Source organism: Drosophila obscura, unplaced genomic scaffold (genome assembly GCF_018151105.1).
Source record: "Drosophila obscura isolate BZ-5 IFL unplaced genomic scaffold, ASM1815110v1 contig_187, whole genome shotgun sequence".
Taxonomy (NCBI): Eukaryota; Metazoa; Arthropoda; class Insecta; order Diptera; family Drosophilidae; genus Drosophila; species Drosophila obscura.
The window spans coordinates 1,049,696-1,067,297 of record NW_024542775.1 but is presented as its reverse complement, the minus strand read 5'-3'; the positions used below and the strand labels follow the sequence as shown (position 1 = coordinate 1,067,297).

The following is a 17,602-nucleotide window of genomic DNA, read 5'->3' as shown; positions in this document are numbered from 1 at the left end:
CTTGAGTTAAATGGGTTTGGTTAAATTATCAACGTTATCCACACAATTGGATCTGGTAGACTGCACTGGACTGGATAAGATTGGATCCATACAGCACTACAATCTGCCTTGCCGCTAGTTTATTTATGGGCTTCGTTTCGTTTTCACTCATACGAGTATGCAGCATATGATGTGCATGCGGGGGGAGGCAGAGACAATCAATGCCCTGAAAGACTATTACAGTCTGAACTTTTGCTGTACTCGTCGCCACTTTATTCCTTTTATTTTTCGGGGGCCTTTTTATTTTTTAGTTTCTAGCGTTGTTGTCAATCAAATTTACAGTTTCTCGCGACCACGACAACTTTAGCGAACGGATTTATTGAAGTTAGAAGCGCGGAGTCACACAACCTTACGGTCCGATGTCCTTTGAACTTCTGCCGGTAGTCGGTAGTCCTTGGCGGTGCAGAGACGCTGCGCTTATCATCCACAAACGGGACACTGTGCCCGTACCAGGTTCTTCTTCTTATACTATCGCGCCGTCGTCGCTGTCGTCGACGTCAGCTCCTAATTCTGCGTCTCTTTCTCTGTTCCTGTACAACGCTACGCCACGCTATTATTGTTTTCTTGAAGGAAATATGCGCTGCGCGAGTAAAGTTATAATGAAAAAAAGACAGACACAAAAAGCTCCCCAAGAATGAGAAAAAACTCGTTCGCTCTCTCTTTTCTGAACGCATAGAATGGGGAAAAGACAAGGCAAGAAAAGGCAAGGAAAAATAAAAACGAAACGTCTGGCGTAGGAACAACGAAACGAAACGTTCTTGTGTAGTTGTGAATGTATGTAGGTGTGTGTGTAGTATAATACTAAACTTGCGTCCCCCCATCCCAACCCACCGCCTCATAAGTTATAACTGAAACCAGTTAAGGATTCACGCACACACACACACACACATACACACACACCCACAGATAAAGGAGGAGAAATTGGGGTTACTTCAAGAAAAAGCACAGCGCAAAAACTAAGCAAACGATAAGAATATACATATTCTCGCTCTCACTCTCACTCTCTCTCTCCCTCTTTTGCTCTCATCCCACTATTTCGCTTTCCTGCTCAACCCCTTTTTCCAATTTCCATCCCCTTACCCAGACTAGTCGATACACATACATACATATGTACATATTACATAGCGAGGGGTCTGGTCTGGTCTGGTCTGGTCTACGTGTACAGATGTCCAAGGAAGGAAAAAGTCTCAAGCGGTGCAAGAAAAGGGCTGTTGGTATCATTTAAACGCCAGGAATTCCAAGAACAATTACATTACCCCTTCAGTTCAGGGTTCAACCAAGAGGAGAGCTTTTTAACCCCTCAAAAAGGGGTAAGTAAGGTAATAGCTAAACATTGCTTGCTTGCTTGCCGTTGGGATATTTTGAGAGTTTCTCTTAATGCTTCGAACGTTAGCCACTGGAAAAGAGAACACTCGGATCAGGAAGCTCTTGGACACTGGAAAATACTCGTACGTGGCTCGTGGTCGTGCGGGACAAAAACACGCACATCCGCACGAATGCGTCAAAATATCGGTGGTCAAAGCCAAAGCCGTTCACTTTGAAACTTTAAAGTAAGAGTAGAAAGAAAAATAACTTTCAAGGACATCAATAAGGAAATCTACTGGTCCACGTTGTACACACACATATATATATCTATATATATATGCATGTACCACTCCACTAGGTACTCCACATGCAAATAGAATGCACCGCTATGCTTACATATGCATATGTATATGCTTTGTATGTAACAAAGTATTACCTGAATCTCGTTGGCCATCTTGTCGTTGTTGTATTTAATTTCGGGAGTAGAGCTGCCACCAGATGGAGTTATTGAGTGCTGAGGCGACTGCTGACCTTGTGATAACGGTTTGTTTAGCACTACCGTTCCAGGAGGCCCTGGACTCTGTAGCTGCCGGTGGGGCTGTGCCTGTGGTTGCTGAAGACCTCCTGAAGTCTGTTGTTGAGTTTGCTGATTGGATTGCAATTGATCCGCGCCGACGCTACTAGTGCAGGTAACACTTGCAGCGGCATCCGGGCCGGACCCTGGGGCGTCACCCGCATCGTAGAAGTCACCAGTGTATGCCTGCTCCGTCTGCTGTTGGCGGCTTTCATCGCGTCGCTGCGGCTGTTGGTCAAGCTCTTGTTTTGGCTTGATGGCGGGATTTAATGAATTATGGCCATAGCTTCTGAGCATGTTGGACTGATCCGACGGGGGCGAAATGTTATTCTGTAGAGCTGTAGACTTGAGGTGGGCAGCGGCGGCGGCGGCAGCCGCGGCATTGAACAGCAGGTGATGATTACTTAGCTGCGGGGCTGGCGCCGAGAGCTGACCCCTGAAGGAATCGGGGCCGTAGGGCTGCTCGACATGGTGATGGTGCTGCAGGAGGTGACCATGTTGCTGAGGCCCGCTAGACTCCATTTTAGTGCCTAGTGACAGGTTGTTGCTATTGCTGCTGTTGCTGGTAGCCGTGCCATCTGAATTGGCATTGGGGGGTAACTGGTGATCCTGCTGCTGCGAGATTGTCGGATGATGTTGATGCTGGTGATTGTGATGCTGGTGGTGGTGGTGGTGCTGCTGCTGCTGTTGCTGTTGCTGCTGTTGCGGTTGCTGCTGTTGCTGCTGTTGGTTCGGAGGAGTGTGTTGATGAAGCGCCGTGTGCAGGCCGAATGGTGCACGGGCCTGCTGCCAGAAGTCTGCGGCGTCCATTTTGAACATCAGGTTGAAGGTTGTCGGGTCGGGAGCCTTTTTTTTTATTTGTTTTCTTTATCAATTTCCTATTGATGACCGACCTTGGACTTGGACCCCCAAGATTAGAACTGGCCAGTCCAGTGCGATTGATTGGCGCTTGCCCACAGCATCTGGACTTCAAATAAAATCACTGTCTATAAAGAAAAACAAATATTTTACAATAACTGTATTAGAAATGATACAATAAATATAAGCACAGTATTTTCAGTATTGTTTTTAATCAAAAACTATTATATCTCAGAGGGATACTCGAGAGTTGTTGTCTTCTAAGCGCAGGACAGGCAATGGCCAATAGGCAAAAGGCATATGCAACTTAATCAACTTCTTTGTGCATTAAGGACCAATTAGTACTTAAAATGTGAACAAGAACTGAACTAAACCAAGCCCCCCCCCCACCAAGCCTTTTGAAACATTCTGCAGTTGCTTTGGATCCCAAAGTGAACATTTGCACATTATTCATTAACTTACTATATTTAAATGAAACAGGATAAATAGGATAATGTGTTGTCTGGTGTCTGAAAATAAAACAATTTTAAGACTATCGAACAGCACATTGACATGCGGACTGAATTCAATTCAACAGGCGCCAACTATCAAAGCTGTGATTCATATTGAAGAAGCCCTGACTGAGAGAATTTCTCTTGCAGTTGCAACAAAATAAAATAGCAAACTTGTCATTTTCATTGTAGCTGCCATAATGGCCGTATTGCGACGGTGGCCAGTAGATGCGAAAGTTCATTCTTGCTAATTCTTATGTCTTGCAATTTGTATTTTATACTCCCGTATTTTCTAAAATATGCATGTATGCATATGTACATACATATATGCAGGATAGGAGTGATCAATCCGTTTAGGTATTTTTGCGAATTCATTATCCAGCTCAGCTCCAGTGCTTAGCTGGCAAAATTGGTGGGCAGTAATAATAGGTGGAGCGATAATTAATACAAAATCGAACATATGTATGTACATATGTACATACATACTCGTAGGGAAAGGGGCCGATCGGCTTTTTTAAAGGGCTGATTGCTCAAGGGATATTTTGCAACACTCAGTCAACAGTGATTTTTCAATATATTTTAAAATAAATATTTCCTCTTTGTTTATGCTTTGATCATGCTATGGCCAAAGAGAACTTCACTTGGATTTAATAGAATACTGTTTAACTTCGTTGGGCTGGTCCACCACATACTCGTACTCATATTCCAGCAACTGGGACCGGCTATTTATCAATCTATAAGCCAATATACAAATACATATATGTATGTACTTTTTTATGCACGGCCACGGTTACGGTCATTAGAAACGAAGCGGACACGGAGACGGATACGGCCACGTCCACGACTATAACTAGTTGTTCGCAGTTAACTACCGATAACCTGGCGGCACGCGAGTCATTGAAAAACTAATTTTTGTCGCCGCCTCGGCGAAGTATAAATATGACTGTTGCTTGGGGTTCAGTTCAGACACATCTCGCTTAGAAATAGAACTTGTACTTGTACACAAAAGCGTGAGTCGGCCCGGCCTGGAGTAGAGTTCGTTGGCGGCGCAAAGTAAGCCAAACGTCTTCGTTTTTGACCTCAACGTTAACATCTTCGGCAAAATATCTTCGCCTCGTCTTCGTGTCCACTAACACTAACACCAACATCCATCTGCTCTGCGCTTAGAAGCTCTCAGGCAACCAGGCCGGCTCTCTTAACTTGCTCTTAGTTGTGTAGGGTAGACAAAGCAAGCAAGTCAGTGTCCGTCAGCAAGGAAACAGCTATGGAGGCATCCCAAGAATGGGTTGGATCATTCCGACTCACAATGAAATCAGCTGGGAAAACTCTCAAGTACTCGGAATATTTGTATTTGTATTTGATTTGCATTCGCTTTGGGTTTGGAGGAGGTTGACTTACATGCTGTGCACTCACATTCCTGATGCATCCCTGATCCTCCTCAATATGCCAATGGCTCCAGGCATCTGATGATACTCCAGTAATATCTCTGGGTATAGCTATTTTCACTTGATTCTTAAATATATTTTTCTTCCATGTGTGTGTGTGTGTGTGTGTATTACATTACTTAGTTATGCATTATTGAAAGTTATTTGAACATAAGGCCGGAATAAGGCACACGTTGCGGTTTCGCGATATCGTAACTTCGTAATGGTAGTTTACTAGTGACCGTTTTTTGTTCAAACTCGTTGATTGCTCGCTCCAATTTAGTTTAGACTTGGATAGTTTTAGTTTAAGATTTTTCGTAAATTTTACATCACAATTTGTTGCCTTGCCCGATAACTTTGTTTATTTGTATGCCCAAAATATCACCCAAATGTTTAAATATATATTTTCCCTCCTCAGGCATATGTTGGTATAAAAAATATAATTAAATATAATACACAATTCTAAGCCCTGTCTAGCTTACCCTTGTCTCCCCCTAGTTCATTTTGAATATTTAAAAACTAAAACAAAGCCAACAATTTGATTCAGCCGGATATTAATTTGATATACTCGTATGTAAATTATGTCTTCCTCGATTTATCAAAGTTACTAATATTATACCTATGCTGTACTTAACGGTTATATGGAGAAAGTAGTCTGCGTGTTTTAGTCTGTGTTTTAGTTGCTATCGATTAGTGAGTACTGATTCCTACTTCGTTACGATAATACACATATTTAGTATTAGTTTCTGTATCAATCTCTCTCCAGATGCTATACTATACTATACTATACTATACTATACTATACTATACTATACTATACTATAAAAACTCTACTACTAATGCTTTCTTTATGTTTCAAAGTCTATTTACACAAAGTGATCGTGCATATGTATGTATGTATGTATGTATGTATGTATGTATGTATGCCTATGTGGGTGTGGGTGTGGAGGTTGGCTATGTCTAGCTTCTGTGAAAAACGCTAGCTATATGGTAAGTGATATTCCAAACTGTCTGTTCCGGTGTCAGTGTGTCTTGAGCAAGCATTCAACGAATGTATGTTGTTGCTGTGGCTAGTGCACCGTCTAATATGTTCAGGGTATGGGTATGTGTTCGAGCCCAATGTCTACACTTAGTTACTTCTATAATATCTGGTTATAATACAACTTCAAAGATTTATCTACAAGTCAAGTCGAATTCTCTATATATCTTCTCTAGGCCTGATAAATATCATTGCTTGTCATCCCATTCCCTGTTCAAAAATCTTGTTATATCCTTGATAAGGTGAGGCTGGAAAAGCGTTAAATTTATGATTTTCCAGATTCGGTTTCACGTTTTCTATTTTTATTTTTTAATTTCTTTAAATCTATTCATCCTTCATTATGTTGTTTTGTACTTTTGATTTCAATTTTGCAACTTTTGTTGTTTTTAATTATTCCGTTTGGTTTCGATTGCCGAATATTCAAATTTTTGATAGATTTTAAACGGCTCGTTTTGGTTCGGGTTGGGGTTCTGTTCTCGTTTATTGATTTTTGGTTGACTGAGTTGGTTTTATATTTATATGGCTATATGGTTATATTATGTGCTTGGTTTTCGGTTGTTGTTGGTTTAATTGATCAGGTCTAGAGTTGATGTTGATGTTGTTGTTGTTGTAGTTGAAGTTGTTGTTGTTGTTAATTCCTTTTGTTGTAATGAGTATTGATAAAAAAATCAGAGGTTATAACTGCATCCGTTCTATTGCTTTTAAAACTGAGTGATGGTTGAGTTGAGTTAGCGTGGACTTCTATGGTGGCTATAGGTTTTAGTTTTAAAAACGTATTTGGTCTATTGTTTTTGTTAAAATTATGATGATCTGAAATCAAATGGGAAAAAAACGGTCAGATACTTGACTCTGTGCAACAAAGCCCAAAGGGTATTAAACGATGCCCGACAAATTCAAAATTCAATTTATTTGAATTTCCATGTATGCTCGTTTTTGTTGTTGTTGTTGTTTGTTTTGTTTTTTGTTTCTAATATGAGTTGAATTATTTGTTTGTATCACAATCCACATTTCGTATGTGTATAAGTTTAATAGCTAAGTTATGCACATTTGAGAAATAAAAATGCTCCGCGAGGTCTGGACGATCCGCAGTCGGCTGTTCTACTCCATGGAATATTGCGTTTGTGAATGCGGCGTCCAAAATAATTGAGAATAAAAATCTGCCATCGCCTGCTGCCTCAGCGCAACGTCGACGATGCATTGATGGATGGGAGAGAGAACAGGGGGAGCAGCGGTTTGCTTATTATGAGATAAAAATTGTGTGCGATAAACAAAAAGCGACAGCAGCAACAGCAGCAGCAACAGCAGCAGCAGCAGCGGCAGCGGCGGATGTGGATACAGATCCTTGCCCTGGACCTGGGACCCATCGCGAATGCTATGCCAGCGCCGGCGCTCTCGACAAAGTGCAGTTGCAGTTGCAATGCCAGTTGCAGTTGCAGTCGTCGTCGCAGTCGGTGTCGGTGTCGGTGTCGGTGCGCTGCCCAGGCATGTCCAGGCATGTCCAGGCACAGACTTCTCCTGCTTTGCCATGTTGTCCCATGTGTGTGCTTGTATGTGTACAAAATTCGTCTGCCCCATACCACGTTTCGCATGCATTTTCGTTGCATCATCCCCTATACCGCCCCCGTCCATGGATTACTATCGCCCTCCCCCCACACACACACACACCACATACATACATACAAACACACACACACGTACATACGGGTAAAGTGCGGCTCAAGTGCAATTTTTGGTTGCATTCGGCTCTCCCGCTGCACTTTCTGCAGTAACGTAACATCCCTTATATGGCGGCAATAGGAATGACCAATGCAACAACCACCACCATAGACCCGCGCTGCACCCACAGTCAGGTCCCGGACCTGGACCTGGACCTGGTCGATGGCATGCAAATTTGTGCACGATTTAATGTCTACTTCAAGGCCTCTCTCTCTCTCTCTCTCGCTTTCTACCTCTAACACACACACACACACACACACACAGTTTTGTTGACTCTTTCTGTCTGGCTTATGTTTATGCGTTGCATTTTGTGCATGCATGCGTGTGTGTGTGTGTGTGTGTGTGTGTGGGGTGTGTGGGGTGTGTGTGTACGCTCTGGATGCATTTCCGGTCGTCGTCATGGCGCGTAGCATGCACATAAATGTTTATGCATTTATGTATGCATATATCTATGTATATGTATATGTATATGTATATGTATGTATGATAAGCATATGATACCGAACCTTTAGGTACAAGTACATAAGCATGTGCATATATGTACATACTGGAGTTCATCGCTGCCACGGCTGCCATTTCATTGATTTTTGATTTTCATCTGTGCAGTGTCCAGTCCAGAACATATCGAACCATATCGATTTTCCTTAAACGTTACACCAAAACGAATGTCTCAACTCTTTCAAAGTAGCATATGACATGCTACCAAGGTCGCGTTTCAGATGCAATGCAGTCGGAGCCTGAGCCAACAGAAAGAAAAAATGCACTCCTCCACAACAGAGACTGTCTGTCGGCCATACAATTATAGTCAATTATAATTAATCATGGCTGCCATGCTTTAGCCGATGCTGCAGATAACGAACACGATATAATCAATATATCTATATATATTATATATGTATGTACTTATGTATGAATATGTACACAAGAGAGGAAATGGAGGGCATCCACATCTGCATGAAATGCCTATTTATTAATTTATATTAATCCCCTAGAACGGAAATTCAAAGTACATAGCATATATGTATGCATACATATGTATTTACATTTGTACATATTTATGCCCAGCTTTCTGGGCAGAATATGGTTAGAGGAATGTGGGATTATCGCCAATCAGTTCGAGCGGACAGAACCCAGGTTGGTTTGGTTAAAAAATTATTTTTTTGAAAGGAAGCGACATACTTCTTAACGATAATTCATACGTAAGATATGTACATTTGAGATACAATAATTGCTGATGGGCTATGTGGACTACAAGAATATGCGAACATACGAGTATTTATTAATCTCAAATTAGTGTTAAGATATATCTGAGATAATTTTTATTCACTAATTAATTAGTATTTTGAGCTACAAACTCATTCAGCAAGGACCAGCAAGTCTCAATGAACCCAGGCGCTCATTGCTCTTATCTCCCATTGATACAATGAAAAAAATGTATTCCGGACGGACCTCTGTTGTAATAATAATATCATTCAAATCGAACTAGACAGAAGATAGTCTGTTTTCCCTGGGAAGGGCTACTAGCCAAGTTGTTATAGCAATGAAATAAAGATATAATCTACATTACCTACCAACAGTTACCCTTTTAATCAAAAGTCGGTTAGATAGGAATCGACCACTTAGCCTCTTTCCTTATCTCTTCCCAGCTCAGCTAAGGAGGAGCTTTTATTCCTGAGATGTACTCTGAGAGAAGGCATAACTTATGCAAGTCGGCCTCCTGGCTAATGTTAGATAAATTAAGTTTTGCTGATCTTCGAAGGTTTCCGGTCGGAAACCTATAATTTTTCCCAAATACACATTCGCTCATGCAAAAGAAGCCAGAAGCAGCGAATATCATACCCAAATAATATATTTACATTTACATGTACACATGCATGTAAATGCATACATATGTACATATATTCATTTATTGCAGAATAATGATGCATCTCCCAACATTTTGTTGCAAATCGCCCATCGCATCACCCTCACGGCTACGCTGCGTCAGTTGCGAATATTCTCATGCTCAAAAAATGTGTACTAAGGTTATAGTTTCGTTTGAATACAATTTATAGGGAATAAATAATAATAATTTCCAAGCGAACAATGAGGGGATGTACATACGTACAAACGGACGAGTGTATACTTTAATTATACCTTGAGATGGTCTGGATTCACCTTATAAACATCCCAGAATATAGGCATTTCATAGTCACCACCACCCCATCCCACCCTTTCGGCAAAACGCCAGTATGTAGATGTAGACACTGATGCCGCGACTGACGACTGAGTGGTCATAATTATGTGGAAGTTTCCCCGACTGGACTGCTGGTCCAGACCACCACCTGCCATACATATGTACATACATATCTGCAGCTCCATTGTATATTGCCGCCTGCGAATATTTGAATTCATTTAGGCTCGAATATTCACAAACGCACCCACACCACACCACACTCATCGGTTTCACAGAATTACAATTATACGTATGTGTACATACAACCATCTGTATGTATGTACATGCATACGTAAATTGTACATAATCGTGGTCCTGTTTAACTAATATATGCATCGAGATATCTATGTGCAGTCTGCATGCATCGCTCCTGTTTAACAAATATAAGACGATACACATATACATATATGTATATAATTATTTATATGTACATATGTATAATAAGGGACACACACACGCACACAATAGCTCCGTTAGAATTGTTAATGTCAATATGCACAAGGATACATACATACATACACTTATAATAAGTACGGGCACATACATATGTACATACCTGCGTGTGCTTAGAGGATAGATCTAGTATGCATTTAAATGTGCGAATATATATGCAAGTGCGTATGTGTGGAATGCGTCTGGATTTGAAATTGGCAATGGCGAATGCATGTCCACGCGCATGCAAGCATGTAAATATGTAGATGCAGATGTAATTATATGTACATACATACATATATGTACATGCACATGTACATATGCATGTAGAGTTCTTTCAATCATTAATTGTTCCAAAGTGGCTTTTCCAGCGTCCCTCCATCAGATTTCATGCCTCGTACTGACACTGACACACACTAAAGAAAACAAATCTTCATTTACATATTTATATTGGCAGCATAAGCAAATGCATTCTTTTGTGTTGCTGTTGATGTTGCTGTTGTTGTTGCTGCCCCTATCCTGTTGCCTGACAGCCTTGGCACGATAATGAGAAAACACTTGGCATACTGAAGCTACAATTTACAACTAAAGGGAAACTAAGTGGAAGTAGCGGCATCGGATCGGCTGCCTCGGGGAGTCGCGATCACGATTTGCGGTCAGCAGCAGATGGTGTGCCACTGACCCACCATCCGTTGAATTGAGTTAAGGCGATTGCGAAATTTCTTCCCCAAGCAGACATATGTATGTATACATACAAGAATATACAATACATAAATTTAGCAAGAGCCCAGATGCGAAGGGTATGGGCTATGGTAGACTCGTAAATATGCATTTATGTATCTGCAAGTGCACATCTGCTCCCGCGACATCCTTTCGAGGCAGCACAAACTAAAAAGAAACAGAAAAGAAAAGAAAAGGCCCATCGCGAATAAACACTGCCCTTGGGCTAGTCCATATACTAGCTATATTCCTAGATCTACTCCTATCTATGGTACAATATACATACATACGTATGTGTTATTTTACTGAGAAGTTTCACAAAATCACACAACCCAAACACACCCTTGATATTGGTGCGTAAGCTTACTTACCTACTCCGAACCCAGGACAGATGCAGGACAACGGCTAGCACTAAGCAATAATAACGAGATAGCTGAGATTTTGATAAAAAAAAATACATACCATATATACATACATATGAACATATCTGTCATGGGTCAGGAGAGCGCAGACTCAGGCAACTAGATGCAGCAGCAACCCCTAAACATAAAGGGGTCAGGCAGGACACGCCAGCCCCAAAAGCATTATTGCGCAGCTCAGGATGGATGAGCCGTTCACATTTTAACAAGAGCCAGATGGTGTTGGTCCGGTGCAAATACAGCTCCAGTGAATAACGGGACCTGGACCTGTGATCAGCGTCGCCGGCAGACAGGACAGGGCAAGGCAGGGCAGGGGCAGGGGTAGGGTCGTTGTTGTTCATTAATTTATGCATAAAGCGGACAGGACAGGACAGCGAGCAGCGAGCAGCGAAAGGGCATCAAGAGGGACGGGACCATAGGACAGCCGCTGGGACAAATAAAAAGTAATCATTTAGGCAGGCATAGGTAGATAGGTCACGGAGCCGAAAGCCAAAAATACTATACTGTAGAAGGGTTGATGGTTGGACACTGATTTGCCAAATACTTCCCATCCATCCCCCGAAGAGATCATTTACATATCACGTGTTCTCTTGGCGGATGCACCCGGTCAACTGAGCCACATTTGACGGAGATACAGATACTCGTATGTACATACATACGACTGTACGTATGTATATGTACATATGTAGACTTAGATGTCTGTGAAGATTTTAACAGCAACGCACGGAAGGAAACATCTGCGACAGCCTCAAATATATTTAAGTATGTTCTCGATCATCCCAAACAGTCCCCTCGATATAGTCATGTCCGTCTGTTTGTCTCAATGCAATCGAAGGATCTAAAGCTTTCTGGTTGTAGATCGACAGGAGAGCACAGACCACACCATTCTTGGAATGGAATGGCATACGAGCATATAGTAGTATGCGATTGGAATCAACCTATATCCGAGATCCATATCAAATACGATAAGAACTCACGGGACTCATAGGAACGGCCGATCAAAAAAGGAAACAATTTTCGTTTTAGAATTATGGTACGGATAGAAGCATAGCATCCTTACCCTAAAAAGTATATACTTTGTATGTATGTACATGATGACAAGCCGAATCGGTTGAGCGAATTAAAACAAAGGATAAGGATAATCCAATCAAGATTTTAATATAATGTAGTTACGTACATTTTGTTGCACAGCCACAAAGATTTAGTCAGAGTCAGAACACAATGCGTACATGTATGTATATGAATTATAGAATTGGTTGAAAAAAAAGCAAAGATTTGAGAAAATCGACTTGAGGTCGATGCGGGTTATTTGAACTCAAGGACTCCTTGTGAATTAAGTTATGGTTCTAGATTTAATCAATTATAAAGCATAAATAATCAATCACTGGTCGCACAGAATAGCAAAGTGTCGGAGAAATGCAAACGAAACCTGAACGGCCAAATGAATGAGTAGGTGGGGCCTTATGAAACAAAGAAGTTCATAAAATAAAACATGATAAAATAAAATCGCAAGAAAAGGAAAAGAATTCTATATGAAACACTGCCATTTTGTCTGTGTGTTTTGAGGCCTTTGCAGCCCCTTTTCAGACACTCCAACCCATCGACCCCTTCACGTTCACCCACAAACCACCCCAGCCCCACCCGTGCTCAGTCATCGTTAGTTGTAGTTGCCCTTTTTTCGTTTTTCGTTTTTATACCCGTACTCGAAGAGTTAAGGGGTATATTAGATTTGAGGTATAAGTGGATGTGCGCAACGCAGAGAAGGAAACGTCGAGTCGATATAGCCATGTCTGTCAGTCCATCCGTCCGTCGTCTTTGTCGCCTAGATTTCAGAGACTATAAGAGCTAGAGCAACCAAATTTTTACACTGTTACAAGTGTATTTCCAAATTTGGCCCGCCCCCTTCCGCCACCACAATTTTCAGTTGCTACCCCAACCTCCTTTAGTGAGGCAGCCGCTACCTATTCTCTTTATCGCTCGCACACACTCTGCCATATGCAGTGCGCGACCTTTCGAGGAGATGTAGAATATACATTGTAAATGTACATAGATGACAGATGTAGCAAAAAAATGTAAAATATAAGATTTTTAAAATTCTACATAAAGCATAAGCTCACATATACATATATATACTGACTGACTACGGGTATAAAAGTAGAGTCGCGTCCACAGAAGCGACTCACACGTTCCTTCTCGTTCGTTTTTTCTTTCTGTCTTGAATAGATGTTGGCATGGCGCACTTCCTTCCGTAATGGCAACAACAGCAAAGCTCCCGAGTCGGCCTTGATGGATGGCGATGGCAATGGAATGGCCATGCTCCAAGACAGACAGAGACGGAAGCAAAAAAAGGGGATGCGATGGAGATCCCGCGCAAATAAAATGTAATTGAGGGGAGAACCAAGCCAAGCCCAAGCCCAAGACGATGCTAGCACTGACAAAACTTGGAGAGGTGGTAGGGTTGCGTAACTGGACTCGGCCCAGTTCTCAGCAGTGCTAAAAACAATTTAAAATTTAATTTTGCCGAAAAGCAGAAAAATCAACAGAAAAATGGATGTGGCAATACGGTGTCCGAGCCGAGTAGGACGTGGCTGTGGCCCGGGCAAGGAAGCGCGTTCACTTTCTTTCGTCGTCTTTTTTTCTGTACGTCATAATCGAAGGGTATTTTGGTTACGTTCTCGTCTCTGACAAATGTAGTACTAGTACATTTTACAATGTAGGAGACTCGCCGGTTTCAAGCAGCCGGGATTGCTTGCATTTCAAGTACAAGTCCAGATTGTGGATTCTTTTATTATTTTCTTTTTGTTTCTGTTTCTTTTACTTTTTCCTTTCTCCTTATTTTATCTCTGCTAGCTTGTTTAATTGTCTGAAAAGTGGCGCAGTGGCCGTGGAGCATTGGGAGTGAGATTGGGAGTGGGAGTGGAAGCGGTTGCAGATGGGGGAGATGTGATGGGAATAGCTGAAGCAAAAAAGACCAAGAAAGTAACTAAAATCTTGAAAAGAATTCGACGTAACCGCCTGCCCATTGGTCAATACCATCCTTCACCCACCTTATGTCCGTATATCGCGATTTTAGTATTTTAGCTTCAAGATATGTATGCGTTGTTTTGTTTTTGTGTTTGTTTGCGTTTGTGTTTTTCCAAATTTGGTTAATTAGTATATGTGTTGCAGTTTTGCAGGACACGAACGCGCACCGAACAAATAATGCTACATTCATGCGGAATAGAAGAGCAGAAAGAACTGTCGATCGAATCGAAGAAGATAACGAAAATGTGCGTGAGGGCATATCGCACTTGCGTGAATCTCATTCACAAGAGGTACGAAATGAATGAAATGCACAAAGACAATTGGAACGAAGACGTGGGCGTCGCTACATTATTGACAATATCAGATTAAATGACCGACAACGCCATAGAGCATTAACATCCGCTTCATTCCTTCGTATCGCATTCACATACGAGCCAGATATTGAATATTCCGCACATGAGAAAGTGTTGATTGGAGCTATGTAAAGGGAATGTCCCAATTGTCACGCGCTCAAGTATAAACATGAGTCAAGTGGTATGTGTTGCCCATCAGGAAAATAAAATAGCATGTTGAGAGTTATTATAATATTTTTCAATGATTTAATTTTTTGTATGGATTATTTATTTATTTATTTTATGTTTGCTACTTATTTATTATTTAATTATTTATGATTATAATATAACTTGAAGATTATATTATTATTTAACACAAAAGAATTATATATGATAATGAATGAAAATAATTTGGAGATACGAGATAATTTTTTTAATGGATATATTTTATTTATAAAAAAAAATAAAAAAAATGTTTAATACAGAAAAATAAATAACTCTGGAGGTTGGCGATCGAGCGAAGCGAGTGAGCAGGGGGCTTGTGCCCTAGTATATATACATATATATGGTTAGTTTAGATAATAGCCACTAATGGTATGCTCAATCCTTAAATTTTTCACATTTCACCGCATTTTTGCTTGTTTCTTTGGATTTAATTAATTTTCCTAGGACAGCCCACGGTCGCAAATAATTTAATAGACTTTAGTAAGTATACACTTTCTACATTAATTTAAATTAATACCCACAAAAAACAAACTAACACATATGTACATAATCTTTTTTTACATAAAAATTCTACATAGTCTGGCCTTTCAGTTCCATATTTTACATTCACCTTTTATTAAAATTTATAAAACTTACAAGTTCACAAAGTCAAGAAAAAGAACACCGATTCGAAATTAATGGAAAATCTGCCGAAAAATCAATAATATGTTTTCATTTTTTCTAGCCAAGATATGCACTATGAAAATAAGATTTTGTTTCTGTGAAGTTTTCGATTTAATGCCAAAATATCGGCTGGGCTGTATGGCCCAATGTGGCGCGAATAGAATGCGAGGGGGCTTGCCCCCTATTATACACTAGTATACCCTAGTATACTCACTTGGTTGTTGGACTTGTTTTTTATTATAACAAAACTGGAAAGGTCCTCACCTCGTCCGCGGTCTCGGTCGCCCAACCCAAGTGAAAACCGCAAACTCAATTTTTGTAAAAAATTGTAAAATAAGCAAACCAGCATATACCACGTTATTATCTTTTTACGTTTTTACATTTTATACCTGCCAACGATATGAATCAAACTGAAAAATAACAAAAACAACTGAAAAAATAGGCCAACATTCCACTTACTGTACTGGTGTCTTTGGGTAGCAGCTACTTGTAATTATATAGTTTGCAATGCCAATGCCACTCACTTCCCATCCGTCCAACATACCCCTTTCACGCACTTTTCATCACACACACACACACATAGATGCATAAGTACACATGGATATGGATATGTATGGGCATATGCGCCCTTGATAATGATGATTACACGGAATGCACCGCGGAGGCACTGTAGCGTTAAAACGTTACCGCTGGACCGCTCAGTGACGTCAAAGTTGCTTTCCGATTGACTTTTTCAGGTAACGGCAAATGTGTACGAAAGAAAGGCTTACGGACGCGGACGCGGACGACCCTTTATGTATATTTATGTATATGTACTTACATATACATTTTTGTTGTTTCCTCGATTCGGAGTAGTTATGGGATACATATTTCAGACTCTTACGTACTCGCGGCAAGGAGGAAGTGCTCTGCTCTGAAATTTCCTTCAAGGTATCAAATCTTGTCATAAGTATATCCATATCCACTTCCGCACCAGAGACGGTAGTCCTCAGTATCCCAGTACTCAAAACTTCCACGAACTTCTTGGTGTACTTTCAAAGATGAATATTTTTTTCCAAGTCTTAGATTCTCAGATTCTTTGTCCGCGGTAATGGTAATTCGTACAAAATGAATGCAAAAAATTCAATGAAAATAACCAAATAAAAAGTAATCAAAACTTTCCGAGCTGTGACTCGAAATATAAAGTTTGCACGCATACTTGTACAAAGGCAATCAAAAGCGAAAAAGAATTTTGTTTGTATCCGCAACAACTTTGAACACCACTTCACCAGCACAACGTAGGTAACAGAATCTGTTTTTAAAGCAATCGAATAGACGTAGAGTTCACATCTTTAATGTACCTAGTACCTAGTTAGATATAATGGGGATATGTTTTTACTAATTACATTTGTACCTTGCACCGACTGACCATACACCTCTTTCCTCTTGATTTAACTTCATTTTCAATAAATTGCTTACATAAAAAATTACATTTCTACTTAATGTGCGTAATACTTAATGACTATGTCCTTGGGCTGATCTGTATGTTATTGGGCTAATCGGTGCTAATCGGTACAAGACCTATTCGAGTAACATTTCTTTCATTCCATCATCAACAATTCACATACATATCGTACGGTACTGTTCTGGTTCGTTAAAAACCCATTAAATCAAACCCAATCATTAAAAGGCGTTGAAAGTGAAAAAATGATTCCTACAAGAAATTCGATGTAAAGGAAATGGTCAGAAATTTAGCGGAAGACGGTCCAGAAAGGATAACAGGTTGCTCCAAAGGTATTTTAAACATGTTTCCACTTTGTAATAGGTAATGACGGATTTATATTGAGGGAGGAGTTTTCTTCCGTGGCGCTACAATCTAGTAGAAACACTATGCACTATATACTCATCTTCAGAATCATCGGATTGCTGCGTATATTCAGCGTATATTCCATCGTCCCATCTATCAAAATTTTTGCTATTTCAACGAAAATTGAATAAACACGGTTTTAATTAGAATTATTTTTTAAAGTTATAAAGCTTTAATTTTGGTCTTTCTTTCATAAATCTTGGTCTATCAATTTCGTAAATCTAGGCCTTTGAAAACCTTGGCTTTGGCCTTGGGTTGGGAAATTTGTTGTTCTCTTTTT

The 17,602-nt window shown here is 40.4% G+C and overlaps 1 protein-coding gene across 1 annotated transcript; it reads right to left on the bottom strand.

Moving 5' to 3' along the window:
* Positions 1-14: 14 nt before the first annotated feature.
* On the bottom strand, positions 15-6,866 carry LOC111070773 (myb-like protein AA). The gene is made up of 4 exons (XM_022361651.2): positions 6,776-6,866; positions 4,666-6,540; positions 1,781-2,904; positions 15-619 (listed from the first exon to the last, which is right to left on the bottom strand). The coding sequence occupies exons 3-4, from the start codon at positions 2,735-2,737 to the stop codon at positions 593-595; spliced, it is 984 nt and encodes a 327-aa protein (XP_022217343.1). The 5' UTR covers positions 2,738-2,904; positions 4,666-6,540; positions 6,776-6,866; the 3' UTR covers positions 15-592.
* Positions 6,867-17,602: the final 10,736 nt, after the last annotated feature.